Consider the following 27,403-nt stretch of genomic DNA (forward strand, 5'->3'; position numbering starts at 1 on the left):
CAGTGGCTAGTTGTCAATGGAAAGTCCAAGAATCTAGTAGTTGCTCAGTCCCCCGAGGCTGGCTGTCTCAGCTGGTCGTTTGGATGCTCTCACAAGGCGAGGGCAAGCAGGCAAAGAGCAAACCCTTCCTTCTTCAATTGTCCTTATATAGCCTCGCAATGAAAGCATGGACCAGATTAAAGGTGTTGCCTTCCAGCCTCACGGTCTGCATTAAAGACTGGTGTCATCAAGCCTCAAGCGCCAGATCAAAGGCATGTTGTCTTCTTGCCTTAAGATCCAGATCACAAGTGTGCCCTCCATTTCTGGATTATAGTTCATTACAGATACAGTCAAGGTGACAACCAAGAATAGCCATTTTAGGTCAGATGGTAGTAAGATAGTCTAATGACAATTTGGTCACTGTTCTTACTGAAAATTTTGATTACTAAGCTTTTATTGATTTATGAATTCTTTTCTTCTGCTATTGTATGTTCTGACCTCTGCAGTCTCTTCTTCGCTTTAAACTAAAATTTCACATTCCATTTTAACGTTTTTAATTTAGTTTTGTTTCTCTGTGTGCAGGTCTAGTGCACAGACACACACACACACACACAGTTTTTTTGTTTGTTTTAGGTAGTGACACACATGCTGTAGTGCACATGTGGAAGTTAGAAGACTTCAATTTTGCTTCTCACCTTCTCCTTGTGTGGGCAGTGCTCACCTTACTCTTCATTGCACACATATAGGCCAGCAACAGTTCTGCCCACTCTTCCTGCCTCAGTCCATCTTACCACGGAAATACCAAGATTGGAGAATCGAACCATTACGTGTGCTTTCATTTGGGTTGTAACTTGAACCCTGGTCATGAGGCTTGTGCTGTATGTTCTATAACTGCTGAGCTCTCAAATCTCTGATGCAGTTTCTTCAGAGGAGCCTTCTGTAAAATCCTACCTAAAATGTATACATTAGATTTCGTTTTCAGGTCTTGTCCCCTGTATCAAGCATTCTCCTTAGATTTGCTGTAAATTCTCATTCATATGTACTTGCCCCTTCTATATGATGCATCTGGAGTGAATGCCTGTGTTCCTGTGTCTGTCTTTTGGTAGGAGCAAGTGATGGTTAACTGATTGACAGCTTTATGGGATTAATTATTTCTCCATTATAAAAATGTATTGATTATAGTGGTTCCTATTTGATTAATAAAGATTGTTTGAACTTAGTTGCAGTGATTTAAAATTTATAGTTCAAAACCACAATAGTTTTTGTACCAACCTAAATAATACTATTTTTTCCCTACCTATTTACTATGATCTCTTTGTAAATCAAATTATACTAGTGTGCCCAGTCTGCTTTGACTGGGGCTGTAATTCACTGATATTGTACTTACATGACACACATATGGCTATAGATTAGTTCCTTGATAGTGAGAAGAGGAGAGGAAGATGGTGAGTAGAGGGGAGGGGAGCAGAGAGGAGAGGAAAGATAAATGGGAAGCTAAGAGGAGGGAAGGAGAAGGGTGACAAAGGAGGAAGAAGGGAGGCTAGGGAAGAGGAGGGGAGGGAACAGGGAAAGGAAGACAGAGGAAGAAGCAAAAGGTATAGAATGAATGAGGATAAAAATAAGGGAGTTGCAAGACTTTAGCATGGATGATAACACTCATGGTAAGTTATTATATAGCAGATTGCCTTGATTTGCAGTTCCTGTTCAATTTGTACTAATGAGTGGTGAGGGGCTGGGGAGGTAGGTAGCTTATAGGATAGATTGCTTCCCTAGCATGTAGGTGGCCATGGGTTTGATCTCAACTACCATATGAGCAAGGTATGGTGGCTCACGCCTGAAATCCCAGTGCTGGGAAGTAGAGGTAGGAAAATCAGCAGTTCAAGGCCATCAGCAATTGTGACTTTAAGATCAGTAGGAGAGAGTGAGAACTTGTAAATGGTGAGAAAGCGGCAGAGTTTAACTTGATAAATTAAAGCAACTTATAGAATAAAACATTTAGATGATTAAAAAATAAACAAATATTTGTGAAACCATAGCAAATCCTGTTCCATCAGTTCATAAGTTATATAAATGTTACATCTTATATGACGTATAATATCAGTGGACTTGATATTGTATAGTCTGTCTGCCCATTTTTGTCCTGATCATTTAAGACACCAAGTTATCATTCCTTGGAAAATCCCTACAGATCAACATGAGCTTGCTCAAGCACCACAGAGACCACGCAACTGTGTTCAGATGTGGAGGTAAAAGGGCAGACCCAGATTGCCAGACAGTGGATTTCTGGGTTAACAAGTAATCTTTAGCAATTTGGGTAATGTTATGTAGTTCTCATGGGCACTCTGAGTAATGGGTTAGACTTCCGTGTGCATAAATGACCTCACATATGTGCTCAGCCTATATAATTCTATGCAGTTTGGAAATGGTGCCACACTGATATTTTATCCTGTTTTGATTTTAATATTCTATTAAATCCCTTGAGAACATTCTGCACTTCTGGTTATTTGGTTTTTCCAAATTGGTCTCCTCTAAGACAGTTTTTACTATTACTATTTTTTTTTTTCTGAAAAAGCCAGGCCCACCCAAATGTTGTATCCAGAATGTTAGACAACACAGAGGCCTGCCTCACTGAGCTGCCCTAATCTAGCCACCATGTCCCTCGAATTAGCATTCTTAATCCTCCTGTCAGAGTGGATCAAAGGAGAAAGGCTTCCAGAAATTCTTCTGGTCTTCCTGCAACACTGAGACTTCCTAGTTCAAGTGATCAGGGAGGAGAGCTGCATCTACCCCAAATATGGCAGCTGTACCGAATGGACCCAGGTAGCCCAAGGGCATTCGTGTGGCAGGAATTTGTGGTCAGCCTGCTCTCCTAACCCAGAAAGCAGAGGCACAAATGCAGTTGCCCTCCCGTTTTCTGCGACCAGTGTGTGCATGCCCCTGCAACTTCAGTTCTTCCCGGTCTCAGTCAGCACTTCCATGTACCCAATCAGCCCCCTGAAGTCTCTCCACATGGCCGTGGACTAGTGGAATTCTGCCGGAGTCTGGGAGCATTTTGTTTAATTATAGGTTGAAGTCGCTTGCCAAATTAAAGACACAATCTTTTGTGGGTTCAAGGATGGTGTTCTGACCCGTTTATTTTATTTTCAATGTTCTATTAATCTCTAGTGAAATGTCTCTTTTAAAAAAATTGTAGCTTCGTATTTACTTGAAAGCGTTGCCTGTAAACCTTATCTTGGAATTGGAAGAGTTCATTGCTATCAGCATGGGGTGGGTAAAGCCTTTGTGTTTAGGCCGTTTGCTTTGCCCGTCACTTATCTGTGATTGCGCATGATGGCCAGGCGGCATTTTGTTTCTTTCTGTTTACCTCAAACAAAATGAATTGTAACCTTCCCTTTTAAAGTAGAACATTCCAAAGTTCACTGATTGTACAAGGCCTTCTTTCTTTTGAAAAGAGGTCCCAAATGCAGAAATCAAAGAAACATTTGAAGCCATTCAGGTTTAAATTACTTTTCATCTGAACCTTTTAAAGGGCCTGGGATTTCCTTTTCATTACTTATGCTTGGCCAAAGTTAACTTTATTTCTCCATGATGTCCACACCACCACTTTTATGGAAAGATTCTCTCTTCAGAATAATTTCGATTTTGATGCCTAGGCTGAGGTCCCTTAATGCTATTTATGCTTTTTCTTTGTTTAAAGGGCCACTTGCTTAAAGTCAATAGCGATTGGTAACGTCTGACCTCTTCAGCTTTTATTTCCTTAAAACCAAAGAATTTGATAATATGATAAATCATACACTTGTAAAATAATCTGGTGTACATTAACAGAATTACTACCAGATGGTACAGGATTTCTCTTCTTAAATCTTAAGAACTGTAGGTGCTTATGAAGCTTAGAAGGCTGACCATGTTAGACACAGGCTCAGGTTAAAATCCACTTGTATGGGAAAATTCTCAAGAGCAGTTGAGCCCAATTTATATAGAACTGGTTGAAAATAATGGAAGTTCATCTCCTTGAGTGGATAAAGGAATCCATTATTGCTTAGGTTCCCTTTCACCTTCCTGGTGTCATTCTTCTCTCAGCCAGATACATCTGACCACTCTACCGTACCCTGCACCATGCTCGCAAAGATCATATGGGATTAGCCCATTGTCACTGCAGCAGGGTAGCAATATTCTGCCCAACTCTAACTGTGCTGTAATAATAAACTCACGCTTAGCTGGGAGCAAGAGAGCCATCCACAGGCATATGTGCTGAGCATGCACATTTATCCTGATGACAAGTACATGGGTTAAGGGCCTTTGAGCTGGCTTTCCTACTCGGGCAGGTTTAAAACTGACCCCCGCTGAAAGGAGGAACTGAGTCTAACATACTGGCAAAGCCCTCAGACCGCATTTCTTGGTTCATTCAGTCTTTTATATCCATACCTTTGAATGAGACTGTAGATTTGTACCTTGTTGTATGGGAAGCCAAGGAAATATAAGTTCACCATCTCTATCCAAAAGAAAGCCCACTATGGAAACTTTGCTTGGTTTGTGTGTAGAATGAGATCCGGGGCACTGATGGAACTACATGAAGCTAATTTTTTATATTTCCTGAATGTTAGTTGCTTTATCAAAAAATAATAGAATGTGCAATTTTATAACCTACTTCGTGCAGCAGTGGGCTATACCACAGGTGTTAAGACACTGTAATTCAGATGAACATTGGACCACACAGGTTGCTATATGAAATAATTTCAATATTGATTAAACTTGCTACAGACTTGATGAAGAAAATTTCATGTACTTACTTGCCTACAAAACCATTAAAACGTATATTACACATAAGACTGGATTTTTTTTCAAATCTCATTTTTTTGTGATTTTTTTTTTTGGCAGCTAGCAGGGCGGTTAACTCATTTAAAATCCCTAGATAAACATCAGAGAATTTACATGCATTTGTTTGGGAAAGTGAGTAGGATTTGAATTTGTCTTCCACGGTAGAAGAATCTGTTACAAACCCACGCTCTAGAATACTAAGCATTATCTGAAGAGATGACTGCTGGCTTCACTACAAGTCTATACATCTGATTTCTGTGGGGAGGAAAATGCAAGTAATATGTTTTCTACATACGTGCTGTGTTTTTTAAATGCTGAAGTTAGGACGAAGTCCTGGTCATCACAGACTGTGTGTCATGTGTGGGAGACAAGCAAAGTCATGGTAAAACTGCATTTACCTCTCATTGTAGTTTGCTTCTCCATCTTCCCACTGACTCCTGGCACAACACTTGGTAATGCCAAAGCTTCTGGTGACCTTTTTTTCTGGAAGCAACCTAGGATTCACAAAATCCTGATTTCCAACTCCAAGTTCGAACAGTATAATTTAGACATAGGTCAAGAGCAATTGTAGCACCCATTGACTAGCTGGACTGAGGTTAGGCGCAATCATCAGATTCATTATAGCAATCTATCCTCCCTTGATGCTTTGCAATGAATTTTTCTTCAGTGTGTTTTTGTCTTGGCCATGGAACTGAATTGCATATGATTGCAAGAATATGCCTTTGATGCAAACCCGGATGATTTTTTAAAATATTTTTAAATAAGTAATTTTGTCTTTTGTTTTGTTTTCATAGATCACTATAGAAATAGAAGTTCATGGAAAGCACTTATTTTTACTCCTTAGGAATCATGAGTTCATCAGTGCTTCTCAAGAGGTGTACTTGGCTAATGTTCAAGCTGAAGGCTGATTTTGAACTCTCCTGCAATCTTTGTGTTCCAAAATGATTACAGCCCCCACGTGGGTAAATAAACGATCACATTTCATACGAATATGCATTTAGGTGTGTGTGTATTAATGTACATAACATTGAGAGATATAGGAGTGATTTGTCTTCTAGTGATGTGTGCATCCATTATTGAGGTGTACAGAACTGTCAAATTAAGGAGATACATTCTAGCATAGTATCGTGTTCAGGACAAGAGAAGGGAGAAATTGGCTGTTTGGGTTTTGAATTCATGCTTGTAGTCTAATGGGCTCAGTCTTCTGATGAATGAATTAGTTAACTAAGCTGCTTACTTGCAGCTTGTTCCTCTTTGAAATTCTGAGATGAAAAACGCCACCAGCGATAGATGAGACTTTACCTCAACCTGCAGCTTTAACAAACATGTTTACACTTGTAAAGAGTCTGAGGTAGTAATATTAGATACTCCTGGTGCTCTTTTATATTCAGAAATGAAAAAATCTCTTTCTGTAAAGTAAACCTGGTCGCTGTGTTTCCATGTCCAAGAATTCGTGCTGTGCTCCGCGGTGATTGTCTCTGCCCTGGGTTTCTGTGTTCAGAATGTAAGTGAATTTAAATTTCCAGGGTAATGTTACAAATGACACCGGGTCTCTGGAAAAGGCATTATCTTAGCAAAGTATTTGGTGATGAAGGAAATCCTCGCAGTGTAGAGAACAAGGAACCCTAAGAAGGCAGAGAGAGAAAAACACGGATTGACTGTTGGGGAAGTATTTTCAGCTGGTGTCCTTGTAACTCAAAAGAGCCAAGAGTTTGAAAATGAGCTTTTCTCTTCTCAAATACTATGAACATTTGTCATCTTTATTTCTAGAGCGTAGTCATAATTCCTCTGTAGACTTTTATTTCAGGCTGTCTTAGCAGTGACTACATGTAAATTCAGAATTACAGCCAGATGGCTGGCTGAGGTGATAAACAGCAACCCTGGTTTTGTGGGAGAGTGAAAATTGCCCGTAAGACTTTGTTTTTCCCTTTAAAACAGCAGGACATTGTTTCATGAGACCTGTGAAGGAAATAATACATTAAGTTTAATAGCTGTGGGCTAAATTAATTTTTCATATCCAAGCCCAACACTACCATATAATCTGCCTAGAATTTTCATAGAGGTAAAAGCCTATCAGCTCCCTTGCTTTTAGGGGACAACTAGCAAAGGCCACTTTATGACAAAAACCACTCTTTAAATTGCTTACGTTTTGCAGGATTCACTTTGGGGGGCTAATCTAAGTGGCTTGAGAATCAGACACCTTGGAAATCAGCTAAAAGCCTATGCTCCCTCAAAGTGCTTTCCATTTCGCCCGCAGTCCGCAGTTGCTGGCTGAAGTTTGGAACATTGTAAATTAGAGCGGACTTTCTCCCTTGATTGCTCTGGATTCCATAGTGCGGTGGCCCAAGAAAATGGGTTTGCAAGAGAAAATGCCAAATTCAAGTCTTCATTTCGTCTTTGGGCCCCACTTAAGCAAGCAAACTAGGTAGGCATTAAGAAGCCCCTGTTTCTACTTTTTTTTCCCTTGTTAAAATAAAGCTTCATGAATAGGTTCTCTGGGGGTATACTTGCACTATGTCGGAAGATAATTTATCCCTCACAAGGAAAATCATCCTCTCCCCTCTACTTAACGGTGTCTCCGCAGGGTGCCTCCCCCTTGCCTGCAATTAGCTAGGCTAGTTGAAGTCTGTCATCAAATTATCATAGGTGCACTTCTGCTGCCGCCAAGTAGCCCGGTACCAATTTCTAAATTGCCGGGAGGAAGCCGGGAAGTTTAGTAGGAGCCGGAAGTCGCCTAGCAAGGCAGCTGCCACAGTCCTAGACAGAATTCTCCCTGGCCTGTGTTCTCAGCTGGCAGTCCCCCAAGCTGTGTGGAGAGCCACGTGCTCCCACTGGGATAATTGCTTTTTCTGCATGAGGCTCTTGTTGCTTCTTTCCGACGATCAAGTGTGTTTAAACTCCTGGCTGAAATCATGTTGGTTTTCAAACGGCGTTGTAAAGTGTACCAGCAAACAAATGAAATTGGATCATGTGCTCTTGTATGTCTGTAGCTTGGGCAAATATAGGACACCAGTGAAAAGATCTTAATTGCCCGCTTTCCCTAATTCTTCTCTGAAGAGAATAATCTGAAGACTTACACGTTGTGTTCTCTCCCCTCCCCCCCCCCCACCCTTGGAACGCTATCCTTCTTATGTCAGGAGATTAAATATAGAAAGATGATGTGATTGCTTCCAGTTTGTTCTCATATTTTCTATGCGATGTATATGCTGTTGCCAGGTCTTTGGTTATGAAAGTTTATTTTGTATGTGTGTGTAATTCCCAGGAGTACTATTTACACTTTAAATAGGCTGTGAAAAATGAAAGAGACAAAGCCAATGAATTAGTAAAATAAAGATGAATAGTTTGCACTATCAAGTTGAATACTCTTTTTTTATGATGAGGTTAAAATCTGGCTGGTTTGATTTTTTTAATACCCTACAGCAAAATAAAATATGATTGATATTAGTATTCATTCATTATCTTTCTTTGATACTACTCAGGGCACAGCTGTTCCCTTTTGTGTCTGGTCAGGAGTATACCACAGTTTTATCAACGATCCCTTTCTTGGCCACATGGAACTGGAGTTTCCCTTAGTCAGAAAGCCTCAGTGGGAAATATTTTAAATAATTCATCTCCCGTCCCCCATTCTCGTCCTCCTCAGTCCCCTCCTCTGATTCCTGTGTCAGGCTCTTATGTCCCAGATTGAAATAGCCACAGGGAGAAAGGAAAGGGTTTTTGTTGCTGTTGTTGTTTTTCATGAATCTGATGTCAATAGTTTTCTGAAAACTAGAAAGTAACTTAACTTTGCTAGTTCAAGGACTGTGATGTGGCTGGTTCTAGCTTAGTATTGCTGGTAATCTAAACACTTGACATTTGAGATCTTCCTGAGATCCTTCTGTCATCAGCACAAATAGCATTGAAAGTCTTGTTTGTTAGCCCACATAAGTAGCATATATACAAATTAATTCTTGAAGTGTATCTTATATGCAAGAGAAATTGATGGAATTGTGGCAGTAGTTCTTTCAGTGCTTTGGAGTTGACAACTGATAATTCTTGAATTATCAGGAAAAAAATAAGTTTTTTGATAATAACTCTTAATTCTAAGCTTCAAAGAGAAAGGTAGTAGTGTGTATATTCAGAAGTATAAATTGCCTATATATAACATTAAATAATAATTAATAAAGAGATTTTGTCATCTTGATTTAAACTGATTTTCTTGAACAGTTCAACGCAGGATCTGAATAAGAAAAATGGCCACAAAAGAACTATTTTTATGTTCTTTGATATTCTATGGAAGCAGAATTGCCTAAATTGTCTTCAGTTAATTCTAATTGTTTTATTTCTATGAAACATTTTTGAATACTTATTCAGTCCTTTCTCATTTGTGTAGTAGAATTATGCTACCATTACTTTTTTATTTTAGTATGCAGTGACCTAAGATTACTATTGTATTTTTTATTATTGTTTTCAGGTAAGGTCTACATGTGTTGCCTAGGCTGCCCTGCTCCTCACTAGCTTGATTACCAGACTGTCTTGGATAGAGCCAAAGCTCCTAGCATTGTCTTTAATAAATTCACTAGTTTGGGCTAGATCAGACTGTGTTTGATAGAGCCAATGATCCTAGCATTGTCTTTAACAAATTCACTAGTTTGGGCTAGATAAGAATGCTTTTCTCTGAACTGGCCAACGTTAATGCTTAAAATTACTTATATGTACCCACTGAAAGATATAATTCTTTTATTTCCTCTTTTCTATATTCCATGTTAAAGTATTTTTAATTTATATTTTATCATTGTTTCTGTGATTGATTTGATGCTATTTTTTTAGAGAAGAGATGCTTGGTGGGGGTAGGGACAGGAGCTGCAGTGGGTGTAACTCTTCTTCATGTGTTCTTGTTGAAAGAAGTCTTGGGTAGTCTTTTGAGTCTGTTTCTGCAAAGCAGGAAGATGCCTCAACAGGCTAAAACAACTGCTTCCAAGATGAACACCCATCTTCAACCATGCATGTGGTTTCTCTGTCCTCCATGTGTATCTATGTGCCTCCTATACTCACAAAAGAAAACAACAAATACATTGAAAAATATTTATTAAGCAGCATTTGAAAAGCAGAAGCAGGCGAATCCTTGTGAGTTCGAGACCAGCCTGTTCTACAGAACAAGTTCCAGGATAGCCAGGACTATTTCACAGAGAAACTTTGTCTCGAAAACCAAAATCAAACAAACAAACAAATGTTTTATAAATGTCTCCAAGGTGTCTCAGGACCGCGAATAAATGGCCGGCCATCCTGGTTACCTGCATCTCATTGTCATGAGAGGTGACATGGTGGATATCTCTGTCGCTCACAACAACTTGTTCCAAGTCTATGGTTAAAGGACCTAAGTAGAATTGACAGCTCATCCTGTAGGGATATCCTGCTCAAGCAGTTAGTGGGGAATCAGTGAAGAATGATCCTGACATCTAAAACTTCTCAACTATTTTCATTACAAGCTAAAAATAATTCCATGAGAAAGACACTTTTTATAAGGAAAAATTACCTCTAAGCCCAGGTACATTAGAGAATTCTCCTTTCTGTGCTGATCACACTTAGCAAGACTTTGACATTCGTTGAGTATTTCCAAGCTTTTGGTCTTCTCAAAATCTGTGAAAATGAAGCACTGCACAAATTCTCAATGATGTCAGGGGATTTCTGTGCATCTTATATGTATTGTTTCAAATACCTTTCTGTGTTCACATTCTATAGCAGTATTTTCTTCCTTTGTTCAAATCTGTTTCTTAGATGGTATTTCTAAAGGACACAGGTTTTTGAACTCAAAAATCTATTAAAGAAATTGGAATAAATTATAGGACAGTTTGCTGGTTAGCAATTTGAAATCAACTTTGAAGCCCTTAATATAATTAGTGGTTTCGGTTTTTGGTCTGTTGAATTCAAGTCACATTAAGTTAATGTAATTAAAAGCAGAGAAGATTTTTGCGTAGCCAAACTAGTTAATTAGCCCCAGTTGGCTTAGGCAGTTAACTGAGAGGTGTATGGAGAATGTTGAGGAGGTGATGTCTTTAAAAAAAAATCCTGTGTAACAGACACTGCAAATCATCTGACTTGCTTTAGGGTAGAAAATGAAGGCGTAGCGAGGAGTTCATGTTGAGTTCATTCTTATTTCTGATTGGAAAAAAAACTGACTGCGGGTTCAACTGTCTACCCATAGAATAGACAGACCAAAATATCTTCCTTAATTTTCTGCCTCCCTCCTTTTTTCCCTCCCTTCCTTCCGCTCTTAGAAACATGTTCCTATGAATGCAGAGATTATTAGCTTTTCTTCCCCCTTTATGCTAGAAATAAAAATGCTTACTGTGGTGTGTTTTCATAAAGGCATAAAACTATTGTCTTTGCTTTTGGCGGAGAAAACAGCTCTTACATGTGACATAGTCTATATTGTCACTCAACAGAGACAATTCCACGAAGATAAAGGAGTTAGAAAAAGAGATTGCCTCCTGTTCTTAGAAATCATTAAGTGCTTGGAGCCGATCCCTCCCCCAAGGAAAACAATCATGTCTAGTTTCTCTTAGAGCAAGCTCCTAGTGTATTAATATAATATGTATCGACCACATGGAGGGTTTCCTTACCTTAATATCTCTCAAACACCACCTTTTATAACTTGGGGGCTATTCCAAAGAAAAATATCAAGTTTAAAGAGATTTGAGATTTTAAAAAATTTTAACACCTCTTCTCTTCCCCTCCTGTCTCCTTCCTGCAAAGGAAAGGGGCCTCCAGGACCTCTCTTTTTGCTTTGATTTCATTAAGTATGTACATATCCGAGCCCCGCAACCCAAAGCACTGTCTAGGGCTTATGGAAATGGGGATGTCTAATGTGGTTGCTGCTGTGGACTGCTAAGGTGCATGGTAACGAGGACTTTCAACCCTGCCTTGAGTTTTTGACAGAGGCGGATGCCAGCATATTGTCTGAGAGCTTAGCAAATTCGGCTGCACCCTCCCCAGGATTATGTTAATTGAAGTCTCTCGGCTGCAGTTCACTGTTTAACATTGTGTCTGTTCATTATACAAACTAGTTTTTGATAGGTTTACAATTTGGCTGTCAAATCCAGCTGTAGGAAGAGACCTGCCAAGAAGCATATCTGAGCTTGTTTTAAATAGTGCTCTGTTCACATTTATTGTGTTTTGTGGGTGTTGGACATGTTTTTCCTCTCTGTTTAGAAAGAGAGGAAATGTCATTTTTCGAAAATGTTGGAAAGGACACCATAGTGTTCCATATAGGAGCTCAGTATACACTTAGAGTGTTAATATGTTACAACACAAAATGAAGACAGATGATAGAAGTGACTTCTGGTATGCTGATTTGATCAAAGTGACAGTACTGTACAGATTCGTCTCCCTTTCTATTGAAAATGCTTTAGTTTCCGTTCATGTGGTCAAAGAGAATAGAATTGTGACTTTCCAATAGCTCCATCTCAATATAGCCACTGCTATAATATCAACATCAACTTAACTTGTGAAAATGGAAGTTTGTATTGTTCTTTCATTTATTTTTCACTCTTGCATTGTTCTGTTTCATTGCTGGGCCCTTCTTAACATTTTTCGTCTTTACTCCAAGCGATATTTTCATCTATGCATAGTCTATTTCGAGAACTTTAGACTTTCTTTCTAGCCAGTATAGAATGCATTGTTGACCAAGTGCTCTTGGGAGGCAGAGGCAGGCAGATCTCTCTGAGTACTAGTCTATTCTGGTCTGTATACTGAATTCCAGGCCCGGGCTACATAATGAGACCCTATCTCAAAAACAAAACAAGAAGATACATTTATTTTTTTAATGCAATCATAACAGTAGGTTGCTGGGGATGGACGGTTATATATTGGAGAGGTTTTTATAGCCATCTGTGAAACCTCAGAATTTTAAAAGTGGAATAAATAGTTCTGCTATCACCTCATTTTGCGTCCTGTTTCCTCTCCTTGTTTTAATCTGGTATTTATCCTTTGCTCACAGCTAGGAAATTAGGGCGAGGCTTCTTAATTTCAGCAACATTAGCATTTTGGAATGAGTAATTCTCTGAGGTGGAGAATGACTGGGTACTCTAGGAGCTAGGAGCGTTAGCAACGCCTTTGGCCCGTCCCCTCCAGTTACCACTGATGTGGCTCCTTGCCACTGCTTCTGTCCACCAAGGCAGTCTCTGGATACTACAGCAGTCCCCAGGATGATTGTCCCCACTAAAATTCATCATTTGGGAGGAAGTGATGGCAACCTAGAAAGGCTTAAATCTACTTACCTTTAATTTAATGCTATTTTTTTTAAAAAAAAAAACACATGTCTTTAAAGTACATGTTTATAAGATAGGAATGGTTTGTCTAGTAATACTCAGTACTGAGACATCACTATATCGCAACAAAAGCAGGTCTCCTGTTTTACTAAATTGTAAACTATGTTCCAGGATAAATGAACTTACTGTGGTTGGACTTAGGTACATAAGGCGTATAGCAGAAATTCTCTCGGCTCTTCCAGCTTTCACCTCAGTGATTGTTCCCTCCCATTCTCTCACAGTTGGAATTATTCCATGGCTGAGACGTTCCCAGCATCTCCCCCATAATTTTTGTTACTTAATTTCCCCTCCTTCTCCATTTGTATGTAATCTTTCAAAATAGAATAACAGCAGGCTGTAATGCATAATGTTAATTGCTGTCCCGTGTGTACAAACTCAAGTTGATTTAAGATGCTACATTCCCAAGTATTTAAAAATTGTAAAAGTAAATAAACACTACATGGTATGTAAGCTGTAGCAATAAATCTCTGAGTTTGGAAATTACTTATATGTTATCATCGTTGAGCTCTCATTTTCCTACATTATCTGCATTTTAAAGTTAGTCTCAAGGTCTTCTATTTGTTGTAGATAAGCACACTGACTTATTGACTTTCTGATCAAAAGGAATGCTGACGGCATTTGTTGGCTTCCTCTGTTTTTCTGTTATCAATCTAATATTGTTTGTGTTATGTCTTCTAAAATGAACTCCTTTTCTAAGTATGCAAGGTCAGTTCAAGTTAGACTCTTGGGCATAAGAGCTTCCTTATGTCCCCATGTGTTGTCCACAGCGACAGACTCAACAGCACGACACACAGAGTACACCTCAGAGCCTTCATTTCAGTGAGGGAGGGTTTAGTTTTCCTTTTTGGAGAAATGAATCTGCTCCCTCAGCTTTTAGCCTTGCTTGTGCAAGTATTTCAACAGAAGCACATAATAAAGGGGGCAGTATATCTTCTCGGGAGGATCGTCATTTTATGATGTCCTGCTGGTTCTCACTCTCAAGGACTCAAGTTTATTAAATACAAATTTATTAAATAGTAATTATGATAATGAGTTAAAATTGTATATTTGCTGTCCGCAGTGCCCCCCACAAAGTCAAAGAGACAGACTCTGCCAAAAATCTCAGGCCTGTTTCTACTTGCTTACTAGACAAGTTCCTTTTATCCCACAAAAATGCTACTTTTGCTTGGACATTTTGTCAGGTTCTAAGACCCTCAAGAGCAAGTAGAGGCTCCTTTACCTCATAGTTCACAGTCAAGATGCCTTGCTTTTAGAAGTATAGTTAAGAAATATCTTGATTTGCAGAGTAGAAACAGGTGGGAGGAAGGATTTTGCTTTTCTGGACCTCTGTTCCCTTTCTTGAAAAGTAAAGAAATTATAAAATTTGCCTTATCGTTTTCATAGCGTGGTGATAGAAAAGAACATGCTGGGGGCTGGAGAAATGGCTCAGCGGTTAAGAGCATTGCCTGCTTTTCCAAAGGTCCTGAGTTCAATTCCCAGCAACCACATGGTGGCTCACAACCATCTGTAATGAGATCTGGTGCCCTCTTCTGGCCTGCAGGCACACACACACACAGACAGAACATTGTATACATAATAAATAAATATATATATTTATTATGTATATATATATATATAAAACATGCTGCATGTATGTACACATACAAGCATACACACTATACAGAAAACAAAGTACTTAGCATTATGAACTATAAACATTAGGAACTAAAGTGGGGTTTGCCTTTCATTTGGTTCTATTATTGAATTTCGTAGTTTGTTGTTCTTTTTCTTTCCTTTTTTCCCCTTTTCTTCTTTTTTCTTTTTTGAGCCATAATGCAAGAGTGGTAATTTGGAAGCTGATTCTTAAAGGGAATCATGAAAATGTTGAAATGTTTTTCCACAAGGGAATAATTTGAGAGTATTTTGTAGTAAAGCCCTATAACCAAATTGATACAGAATATCAGTTTGTGTATGGTTTGTTAAACAACTGAAATGGAAACAACACAATCTCATTTAGTTAAAAATGCAGGTTGCAGAGCATATGTTAAAAGATCCTACTTTTGTGAAATTGTGTGACTATGCATATAACTGTATATATGTCAGTTACTCTTGTGAACTTTGTGCTATTATTGACTAGCATAACTTGCAGTCAGGATATTATGATAGGCAGCTTTGTAGCTGGATTTGTGTTTACATTTCTTCCTGGTAGCTTACAGAGGACCTTGCTGTGCCAAAGACACTGGAACGTAGGCGTGAAGGCTCTGTGTAGGCACCAGCTCAACTTATCCATGTACAATGTTGGGTAGGTGTGGTCTTCAGGAATAGGGCCTTGAATCTGGTTTGTGGAGAGCAACCTATATTCTTGGCAACAGCCTGGGGTGGGGATGCCCATGGGAATCCTTCGGCTAACAACTTTTAATTGTAACCCATTCAAAGTACTTGAAGCTTCATTTAGTGATAAGAGATGTCCATTTTGGGCTCTATCTCTCAATCTCCCTTATTTGATAATTTCATTTATATCACTTTCATATATGTTTGTATTTTAGGAAGATTCATATATGTATATATTTAGGAGAGTATGAATTAGATTTCTCTACTAATCATTAGATGACCCTTAACTTTAGCTGTCTCTCTCATATTCTATCCCTCACCATCCTATTTCATATTTGCATTAAACATTTTTGGCCATGTTGTTTGGGGGGGCACGTTAATAACTGCTTCTATTTCAGTAGGGGTTATAATTCTGTTTAAATTGCTTACCTGAGTTTGATTTAACTTTTATAAGTGATAGGAATATAGACAATTATCCATTTTTTTAAGTTTTTCAATTTGGTGAAGTATAGATTTTTAATGTATGTCTTTATGATTCTCTGAATTTTCTTGGTATCTTCTGTTATGTCCTCATTTTTATTTTCTGATTTTGTTAGTTTGGGTATTCTCTGTCTGTCTCTGTCTCTCTCTCTTGCTGCCTTTTTGTTAATTTGAATACTGAGTTTTTCCAAGAACCAACTCTTTCTTTCATTGATTTTTTTTCTTTCTCTTTTATTGATTTCAGCTAAGTTTAATTATTTCTTTCCATCTATTCCTTCTGAGTGTGATTTCTTCTTTTTGTTCTATAACTTTCCAATATGCTGTTAAGTTATTTTTATGAGATCTCTCCCCCTTTTATATGTAGGCACTCAGTGCTATGAACTTGCCTCTTAGGACAACCTTCACATGTTCCATAAGTTTTGCTCTGTTATTCATTATCATTCAATGTCAAGAAGCCTTTACTTTCTTCCTTAACCCGTTTTCATCCAGTAGTCAGTTATGCAGTTTCCATAAATTTGTAAGTCTTCTGTTGTTATTGATACCTAGATAAAATGTGATTTTAGCTGATTTAAAATATAAATTAACATTTAGCTTGAGCAGCGAGACTTTGCCAGATATATATGTAAATAAAGTTTTTCTTCTTTTATCTTGTGTATTTGAAATTAAGTTTGTTTGGGGATACTGCTAATAAATATAGCAAATTGTACACAACAGCTGTTTTGCTTAATTATGGTTTGATTTATTTGGTTAGAAAGTAATTTTTATTTATGAGGTTTTCCACTATGTTATCAGTTAAAAACATTTTAGTAAGAATCATTTCGATGGTTTTGGTTTTTTTGAAGATACGAGGAGGAAAGCTCATGATCACTTATACCCGCAAGAGCGATGCTGGCAAGTACGTCTGTGTTGGTACCAACATGGTAGGGGAACGCGAAAGTGAAGTTGCAGAGCTGACCGTTTTAGGTGAGTGTATTATCTAATTTCATCTAATTCCAGGAGAACATATGCATCATTATCATTTTGCTTATAAAAAGGAGAAAAATCAACTTTAATCAAAGTATATGGGAGAAAGAAAGACCAGTGAGCCAGTATTTGCAGGAAAGAGGAGGGGTGAGAAGGATTCCACAAAGCAGCTTGAGATAAAACAGCCAAAGATATGAGATTAGCATAAATCCGAAACGCCGTGAAAAGCCTACAGAAGTGGGCAGCTGTGCGGAATAAATGGAAATCTGTCCTTACTGAACATCCTAAGTGTTTTTCGATTCATTCATCTTCTAGAGAGACCGTCGTTTGTGAAGAGACCCAGTAATTTGGCAGTCACTGTGGATGACAGTGCAGAATTTAAATGTGAGGCCCGAGGAGACCCCGTGCCTACAGTTCGATGGAGGAAAGATGATGGAGAGCTGCCCAAATCCAGGTACATCTCGGGCTTTAGCAATGTGATGCATCGGTTTGAAATTTCCCTTTTGAATCAGGCCACATGTGTCCTTAGTCTGTGTCATCGTCCTTACTTCTGATAACACCACTTTCAGCTTTTACTTCAAGAAACTGGTGAAAACCCATACTTCAGATTATAACCTTTTCCAGGGCATACAGGATGAGATGCAGCAATCCAGGACTGTAGTAGCAATGAGCCCCAGTTCCCATGATCAGAGGAGGAACAAACAAACAAAAAACAAAACAGTACTCTGTAGTATACTGTGTTGCAAAGTTAGGATATGGAAAATCAAGTATATCAAATGACCCATACACTGAGACAATGGGGATGTCCTATCAGGAACTCACCAAGGCCAGCTGGCCTGGGTCTGAAAAAGCCTGGGATAAAACCGGACTCACTGAACATAGCAGACAATGAGGACTACTGAGAACTCAAGAACAATCGCAGTGGGTTTTTGATCCTACTGCACATACTGGCTTTGTGGGAGTCTAGGCAGTTTGTATGCTCACCTTACTAGACCTGGATAGAGGTGGGTGGTCCTTGGACTTCCCACAGGGCAGGGAACCCTGATTGCTCTTTGGGCTGATGAGGGAGGGGGACTTGATTGGGGGAGGGAGAGGGAAATGGGAGGCAGTGGCGGGGAAGAGACAGAAATCTTTAATAAATTAATAAAAAAGTGGACTTCTTTTTACTCAGTGGAGTGTAAGTGGGAATGGCTAGAAGTGAAGAAGGATGCTTAAAAAGAAATCCTGCACTAGCTCAGAATTGAGTATAATAGATGGTTATTTATTTAGGGGTAGACTCACAGATCACAATCCTCTGCTCATTTGGGGAACAGGAACCGAATCCAGCAGCGGGGAAAGGGAACAGACACGTGCTTTTCATCAGCATGTATAGTATAAGAGGCCACGCCCAAGTAGACATTTAACTTAAAGGCTACTAGCGGTAGGAATTCGTACAGCATAGAAGTCAGGATTTCTTGATGTCTATCCAGTCCTTAACTAGGAGAGGAAGAGAGCTCTAAGAATCAGGGAGCACTGCTGATGCGACAGTAATGTAGTAACAGTCTGGTATTGTTACTACATTGTTGTCTCTCAGGTACTCATTCAATCATCAGCAGTGGGTCTTCACTAAGAGTCGCAGGGTAGCATTGTAAGGGTATACAGTCTATGCTTAAGGAACTTAAGAAAGAATACAGGCATGAAGAGATACCCAACAACATCGTCAAGCTCTTTTTTCACATGGATAGGTAGAAACTAAGAGAAACTTCTTAAAGAAAAATAAACCACATGCAAGGGCTTAAATATATATAGAAATATGCATGTAAGGGGGCTGGAGAGATGGCTCAGTAGTTAAGAGGACTGGCTATTCTTCCACAGGTCATGAGTTCAATTCCCAGCAACCACCTGGTGGGTCACAACCATCTGTAATGAGATCTGCCGCCCTCTTCTGGTGTGTCAGCATACACGGAGGCAGAATGTTGTATACATAATAAATAAATCTTAAAAAAAAGAAATATGCATGTACATATATGTGCATATACCCCATATACATATATGCATATATTATTATATTACATTGTATTGTATATTATATTATTATACATATAAAGAAAGGAGAGAAAGGACTATTGCAGCCTAGGCATAGATGTGGTGGGAAAGTTTAGCATAGCTCATGCTCACAGTCTTTGGTAAGCAATCATGTGATGTCAGACTGGCGATACTGTGACCAAATGATGAGAGGATTCATGTAGTAAAGAGTTGCAGCTCACATTGCATGGCATCACTGGGCCCCAAAAGGTTAGGATGGACAGGGTTAATGTTCAGGAATAAACGCTAACAATAGATGCTGCTCTGTTAAGGACAGAGGCCACGCTATTGCTGTAGTCTTAACAGAGGAGAGGCAAGTTTGGGTTTTAATCTAGGAGACGAATGAAGCTAAGGCTCCTGAATGGAGATAAGTTGAAAGAGAACTGATCTACTGGATGGCATGGCTGTTTCCAGTGCCAGTGTTACTACTAAGCATTTGAGCGGCAAGGCCAAGTGGCCTTTTTATCGTCTAATGCCTCAGTTTTCCCATCTATAAAGTAGTATCTACTGGGTCATAACCTTCTTGTTAGAATTTAAAAGGTTAAAATGTATAAAACCCTAATATCTGCGACTTAATGAATGGTCCCATGCTATTTAGCTTTAATTTGAGCACAGTAGCTAGAGGAAATCAATGACAGTCGTTCTTTTAGAAAATGAATTCATTTGCAGGAAAGCCATGTTTTACACTTTGTTTCTAATTGCTTGGAGGGATGGCTGCGTGTGACTTGATTCCTGGATATAGCGGCATAACTGTAATGGTGTTATCCAAGAAGAAAACCACATGACTTTGCTTTCTTTTATTATGTCATCAGATATGAAATCCGAGATGATCATACTTTGAAAATTCGGAAGGTGATGGCTGGTGACATGGGATCATACACGTGTGTTGCAGAAAATATGGTTGGGAAAGCTGAAGCGTCAGCCACTCTGACAGTGCAAGGTAGGCAGTGCTGTTGGTGTGTGTGTTTATTTTATCCCGAGAAATACAATGTTGATACTTGCAGAATACACTATGTATGAGGTCTTGTAAATACAGACTTTATTGCTCTAAATATTTTATGTCAAATATCCAAACAGAACATTGTCTATATATTCTACAATTGTTGGAAGAAACTGAATTAAATTTCAGAATTATGTATGGTGAGCTGGATCTCAAAGGAGAATATGCTTTAATCTTTGTATCTTGAAATACAGTGTCCTCCCAAATTTTTAATTAAATAGTAACTGTTTTCATGAAATCTTTGTTGTAAAAAGAAAAGAATTTTTTCATTGTTCAGGTCAGGTTTCAGATCAGAGCTGTGTAAACTGTACTACATTCTGTCCTCCCAGCCCCCACCCGCAGCATGTAGTGTTTGTTCACAGGCTAGGGACGTTGCCTTCTTCTATTCCCATAATGCCTAGGACAAAACAGATAGTCTGAGTCCCTTAAGTGAGTAAATTCCATTTCTCCTTGGCTAATATTGGTGGGGATTTCTTATTGAGCCTATAAGCTCAAGTGACTAGGGTATTTAATGGCAGAAATGCCTTGAACATCATTGGTGTCTGACACTGATGTTTATGGATGTTTTTCTGCTCACCATTGTGTTCAGAATTTCAGACATCTTCTCTGTACCTCAGCATCCTTTTACCACTTTCTCCGTGATGTCATAATGATTATTTCTCATTGTTCCTCACTCGAGAACTTTTATTGTTCTCCTAGTGAGAAATTCTTTGTTGTGGAATTTGAGAGGCAATGACCTTTAAGTACATTTGGTTGCTATAAAGGATTCCCCATTTCAACAAATATGTGTGTGTAAGTAGTAAACAGAGAATATGGCAATTTAGGTTGTTTCTGAGGCTGATTCAGGTCATCTTTTCTGAATGCTGTCTCTTCTAAAGTTATCAAGAGGAAAAAGGTGGTTTTTGAGAGCGTTTCTCTATACTCTATACTGGATGTCCACAAAAGAACCTGTGGGCTTTTCACATTTAAAAAAAAAAAAAGGAGGGGTGTTTTCTTCCTATCTCTAGGGCCATTATGTGACACTTTGGGGTGTTTAACTCAATCTCATAAAAACATAAGAAAAAAAAAGGTCAAAAACAAGCATTGAATTTCTAAGGCCTCAGTACCTTCTCCTTAATCTAAGTAGGGCTTGGGCTTCTTACTCAAGCTAAAACTGTGAAAAGAACAGTGCTTTACATTTAGAGAAAGCATAAATTCGAGAGAGGTCAAGTCCAAGTTCAAAAGCTCTCCAGAGGCAGCGAAAGGGGCCAGGATGGATAGATCATGAAAAGGCGTATCTGTGTCCAGGTCACTGTGATGACAAAGCTGACTGTCACAGTCAGTTAAGTGTGTCTCACATCACACTGCAGACTCAAAGCCTTCTACTCTGGTGGACTGATGCTAACATAAACAGTACTTATTTGGTCCCATATCTAGTGAGCACTGAAATAGCTTCTTTCTGTAAGTTTACACTCCATTCAAAACTAGGCCAGCCTTAAGTTTTCCATATGGAATTCTTGCTCCCAAACCTCAATTAATTTCAGTGGAAATTGGTTACAGATGATCAGATCCAGAACCTGTTAGCTGAATCCGAACATTCTCATTTCAAATGCGTTCAGCTTTCTATGAAGTTGCGAGGGAATTTGTGAGTAGCCCAGACTGTATTACTTCATGCAGTATTAAATATGTCCAAGAGCATCAATGTTGGGTTGCTTCAACGTGTTAGAAGAATCAGCAGTGTACTGAAGAAAAGCAACTTCCTGATTCAAAGATAGCTAAAAAGCATTCACGCGAAACCTGAGACATTTGGTCTTTTTCTTCCTTTGTGAAAAATATTAGTTACTACAAAGAGAATAATCAAATCGAATCCCTTTGGTAGCAGGAGGTGGTCACAATAAAGAATTTAGCACTGTATTTTTTATTATTATTTCTATGTGATTCCTTTTAAAGCGGGAACAATGGAGTCAGTTTGCACTTAAAAGTGATCTTGTTGGCGTAGAGGTGGTGGCTCAAGCCTTTAATTCTAACATTCTGGAAACAGAGGCAGGTGTATTGCTGTGAGTTCAAGGCCAGCCTGGTCAACAGAGCTAGTTCCAGGACAGCCACAGCTGTTACCTAGACAAACCCTGTCTTGAAAAACCCAAAAACCAAAAAACATAAGTGATCGTCTTACACTTAGCCACCTGTGAGTGTTTTATTCAGAGAATTCGGGTAGGAAAATGGTGTATTACAATTATAAGCAAAATCACCTTAAATAAACTGTGTATTACAAATGTAGTTAAATCACCTTAAATAAGGATGGTGATTTGATTTTCACTTCCAATACAGAGAATTGTAATTCCAATCAATACCTTAAAAAGAACTCTTATTTGAGAATTATTTCTCTCTGTTTCTGCTCTGTCTTTTTTGAAAGAAGAATCCTTTTTCCTTATTATTTTTTGTGGTGTGGGTGACTGAACCCAGTACCTCACTTACTCCTGAGTCACCCTTATACCCAGTTCTGTCCTGTTTCAGGTGCTGTCTATTAAGACACTCTCAGTCCTTACTTGAGTCTAAGATTTTCTGTGGCTTTTCTCTCCTTCCCTTTGTCCCTTCCTTCCACTCCCCCTCCTCCTTCCTTTTCTTCACTTGTAACTGTATATGTGAATATGTATATATATATATGTGTGTGTGTGTGTGTGTGTGTGTGTGTGTGTGTGTATCTGCATTTGTTGTATCAGTGTATATATGTTTATCTGTGTTTCGTGTGGTCTGTGAATACAAATGCCTGGTTTGTGTGTCTGTGTATGTATTATGTGTGATGTTTGTGTGTGTGTATTATGTGTGGTTTGTGTGTGTTATATATGTGTGTTGTATGTAGAGCAGTGTCTGTGTGTGAAGTATGTGTCAGTATCTGCTTTTGTCAGTATGTGAATGTGTAATGTGTGTCTATTTATATGTGTGTGTGTTGTGCAGTGTGCAGTTTGTGTGTGTTGTATGGTTGTGTTGTGTGTGGAACAGTATCTGTGTGTGTACCTGCATGTGTGTGTATGTGAATGTGTGATGTGTATTTGTGTGATGTGTGTTTGTGCGTGTGTAAGTATGTGAATATGTGATGTGTGTTACATAGTTTGTGTGTGTTATATGTGTGTATTGTGTGTGGAGCAGTGTCTGTGTGTGATGTATATATGTGTGTATCTGCATTTGTGTGAATATGTGATGTGTTTTTGTGTTTGTGTGTGTGTTGTATGTGGAGCAGTGTCTGTGTGTGTGTTGTGTGTGTTCCTACATGTGTGTATGTAAATGTGTGATGTCTGTTTGTGTACCTGCATGTGTGTATCTGTGAATGTGTGGTGTATGTTTCTGGGTATTATCTCTATGCTTTGTACTTACTAGGCAATTGTTTTCCCATGGAACTAAATCCAGTCCCCAGGACTTTGTGAGCTTTTCTTCTTAGATATTCTCTACTATGCTTTAATAAATATTTGTTGAAACTGAAATATGAATATGCATTTTTAACCTCTGCTTGAGTGGTTGAAAACAGCAAGGATGTATCATGAAGAGAACCCAGGCAGTGCCTGGTGACTTGATCCTCGCTGCCAACAGGCAACTGCATCGGTTCAGAGCTGGAGAAGCTCTGGTGTGTGATTCATTGTGTCTGCGGTCTGTGTTTGGAAGCAAGCAAAGGCACAATCATTGTACTATTTGCACATTTTAATAACATCATGTTGGATGTTTTTTGAATATTTTTTAAATGTATAAAGTAAAACAGACTTAAGAAAAACATAGGAAGATCTAGAACTAGACAAAAATCCTAATTGTAAGTATCTTGATGTATATGCTTGACCTGATTTGGGAGCTCATTACTGGATAACAGAAAATTGCCTCTGTCTTGTTTCTCCACAAAGAAGTTAAAAAGAATAAGAAAATATTTTATAAAGGGACAGAAATCACAAAAGGCTTGAAATGGTTTCAGTATAGTTCTGGATTTGAGAATGTATATCACAAATAGTGGCTAAGATTGTGCTACAGCCCTCAAAGCCAGAACTCCAATTGTGATCAGCCTATAAAGTAGACACTGGGTGGATTACTGAATATTAAGACCACTTGGAGCCATAACTTCCTAATTTTCGGAGTATTCCTCAGAAGGGGCCTGCTCTCACCCCTGACTCTGTTAACTGGTAAAGTTTATTGCTTTACATATATGAAGATTCTCAGGCACTCTAGCTATCTCCCTGTGATACTGAAGTGTTTCTGTACAATCCAGAGGCTAATAAGATTATTCATGAATAAACAACCTCCAAAACTCCTTAATATTCATAGCCCCTTTAGACATGGGTGGCCTGCTCGGGTCCCTCTCCTGACACCACACCACCTGAGGTTCACATGCAACATTAGTTGTGTAGAAGCCTCGCTCGCACTAAAGCCAAAATAAATTGGGTACTAAATCAAAACATAGATTATTTATTAGATATGTTCCATACTTTACTTGGAAAAGAAGTAAATTTGGCGGTATTAAGAAGTTGCAGTCTGCAATACATTCTGTCATACCTCTATAGCTTATTTATCAATAAATGCCAAGAATATCTCAGTTTCTTTAACTTGCATATCAAGTTGTATATGACATTGGAATTCGCTATCATTGTGTGACTCAAGGCTGAACAGTAATTTGATCAATGGAAGAACAATATTTGTTGTGTTAAATAAGGTATGCTCTTAATGTGACTAATTAAAGTGAGCAAACTGCCCTGATTGGAATAGTGTTTCTGCTTTATTCCTACTCAGAAAATTTAGTTATGGAGACTCCAGAGTCCAACTTCTTCTGGGTTATCTAACATTTACTTCCTGTGACTTTAAATCAGCAATTGCTTAATTGATGCTTATTGTTTGCCTACAACTCTATTTTCCCCATATGTGTGTATATGTTTCCTTATACAGACATATATACCGGCCATCTACACACTTCTTCAAGAATTTAATTTATAAACCTAAAAACCCAAACAAAAGCTAGTACCTTTTAAACAAAAGATACGATTCACTAAAATCTCAGGCTGTTGCTGTGTTTGAACTCTAATTCTCACTTACGAGTGTTAGGATAGCTAGTTCTGTCTTGGTGGGAATGAATTATTTTCCAAGCAAGTGCTTAATATCGCATAATAGCCCCATCTTTTAGAGGAAATTATATTTACAGCAGTATTTATAACAACTTTATAGGTTGTGACATATCTATAAAACATAAAATCTAACCAGAAGAAAATAGATGCGTCGAGGCATTCTGCCAAGCTTTTAAATGCTATGTCACTGAAGCTTTTCAAATTTATGCCTCCCTTTGGTGTTTGAGAATGGTGAGACTTTTGTTTCATACTAATTTACTATCTTAATCGAAATGCATTACATTGTTTAGCAGCTGCTTCTCAGGTGGGTCTTGAGGTTGTTCTTAGACTCAGACAATACTCATGTGAAGTTAGATTATTTGTCTTTCAGTCACGATCCAAGGCTTTATTTGTAATGTGGTGATTCTTTTCCTTTGGTTAAAGTTAGAATTTTGGTTACTCACAATGAGCATGTCTTCAAACTATTTTTTAAAACATCAAGAGAAAACAAATGTTTCTCTTTAATGTATTATTTCTAACAAACCTTGTATGATTTGTAAATTACTTGTTTCAATGGCAATTATGGAGATAGCCTTTCAAAATCATTTCCCTTTTGAGGACTACTTTTACAAAAGAAAGACAGACAAGAACACCTAGAATTTAAACTCTTAATTCACTCATTTCCAACTGTGCCCTCAGTATTGAAGATTCTTTGGCTTGAGCTACTCATTGCTTAAACAGGGCAAACTGGATAGCATTATTAATCTTTCCACTCTTAGCAACTTCACAGATAAAGCGGCTCTTATTACTGTCACAATTTTATTTCCATAGTGAATCTGTGGCTCTGTCAGCAAAATGATCATGTTCTCATCACTGTGTCCCATCAGTCACAGGAAGCTGAACTGAATGTCGACGTCCACACTCCAGCCATTTCCTACGCAATCACCTTTTATCTCCCTGAGTTAAACCATTAGGAAAATCTAATCCCATATTTGTGCATCTCTCTTACAATAGGAACTAAAAGATGCTCAGTTCTCCTGTTTCTCCTGAGGCCTGAATGGTGCACCACTCACACACAGGAAGCTATATGTTGTTATCTCTCTTTGTACCCCACCGTACACTTGCCAGACTTTTCAGAGGAACCAGTTATTCTCCAGTGCTGAGACTTGGCTGCTTTGCTGCCCTTTCTTGGGTCTGTGTTAAGACAAAAAGCAGGTGCCAAACATTGCCCAGCCAGGTGATACTCCTTGATCATTACAGAGATTCTGTAATTTCAGCTCCTCTCTCAGAAGTGGCTGCCCATTGCCCTCCCTTGATCTAAAATCATAATGTTCTCTCAAGTTCACTGTTTAATTTTAAACGTAGCACAAATTGTATTGCCGCCTCTCTAAAATTCATTGCTGGCATATAGTAGCAATGTGAAAATTAATTGTGAAAGGGGTATGTGCTCTAAGCTATGCCATGGAATTATATTGTCTTTTGCCTCTCATAGGTATTTATGGCAAGTCTATAATGAAGGAGAAAAGTACGTCCTCATTAGGATTGATTAGCCAGTGACAGCAGCTGGAAGGCTGCTCTTTAGGGTGTGAGATTGACATGAAATGGGGGAGACACAAAGGCACCGGGGGAAAAAAAGACCAGACTGTCTTTGGGCTGTCTTAAGTGCTACTAATGGGATGCATCATAGAGCCTTTTCCTTGCTGTTGAACTGCCTGTGTCCAGCAAGACGCTTTGCTAGAGTGTCTCAAGTGCTCCAGTTTGTGATTGACCCCTTCCTAGGGCCCCAGTGAACTAGGAACTGGTGAGCTATTTCAACTTTCTGTAAAGTGAGGAGCAACTGTCAGAGGCTTATAGGAGCCTTGGGTTTTCTTCTGTCTTTGCCATAAACAGTAGAACAGGAAGGCGTGAGTGTCCAAGGGCAACTTCCCATGGTCCTCTGCTTCCCTTGGAGATGCAGCCTACAGTTCCCACGCAGAACACAGTTTAGAGATGTACCCGCGCAAAATAAATGCAATGCAGATATCAAAGAATATTTACCACTTTAATGGTAAACTTACAGAACCAAAGTTCCAGCGTAGTACAGGTAGGGAGGAAAAGAGAGCAAGCGGCCTATTTATTGGCCTATTTATTGGCAGGCATTCGCCTGAGGCAAACCCCGCCCTCTAAAGGGGGCTGTCTTAACCCTACATAGAGAAGCGTCCCACCCTTGACTCTCCTCCTTTCCCACTTCTTACCCCGGACCAGGAACCGCAGACTTCTACTCCTTTGCCTTTTAAACGTTTCTCAGCATTGCCCCCATCTCTCTCGTCTTCTTACCTCTCTCTAATACAAGCATCTGACCTCTCTCTGAAACTGCAGGGCTCTAGCAAGGTTCTTTGTCTCCATTTTATTCTGTAGACTCTTTCATCTTTTGCATATCCACCTATCTAAAA

General features: G+C 38.8%; 1 protein-coding gene across 14 annotated transcripts in view; it reads left to right on the top strand.

Moving 5' to 3' along the window:
- Robo1 (roundabout guidance receptor 1) overlaps nucleotides 1-27,403 on the top strand; it is a 1,008,387-nt gene that overhangs the window by 875,751 nt on the left and 105,233 nt on the right. For all 14 annotated transcript variants that reach the window (XM_075953430.1, XM_075953344.1, XM_075953840.1 and 11 more), the window contains 3 exons: nucleotides 16,736-16,856; nucleotides 17,172-17,310; nucleotides 19,733-19,860. In XM_075953430.1, coding sequence (XP_075809545.1) covers nucleotides 16,736-16,856; nucleotides 17,172-17,310; nucleotides 19,733-19,860 — 388 coding nt within the window. The remainder of the gene's footprint in view (nucleotides 1-16,735; nucleotides 16,857-17,171; nucleotides 17,311-19,732; nucleotides 19,861-27,403) is intronic.

Source organism: Microtus pennsylvanicus, chromosome 1, assembly GCF_037038515.1.
Source record: "Microtus pennsylvanicus isolate mMicPen1 chromosome 1, mMicPen1.hap1, whole genome shotgun sequence".
Taxonomy (NCBI): domain Eukaryota; kingdom Metazoa; phylum Chordata; class Mammalia; order Rodentia; family Cricetidae; genus Microtus; species Microtus pennsylvanicus.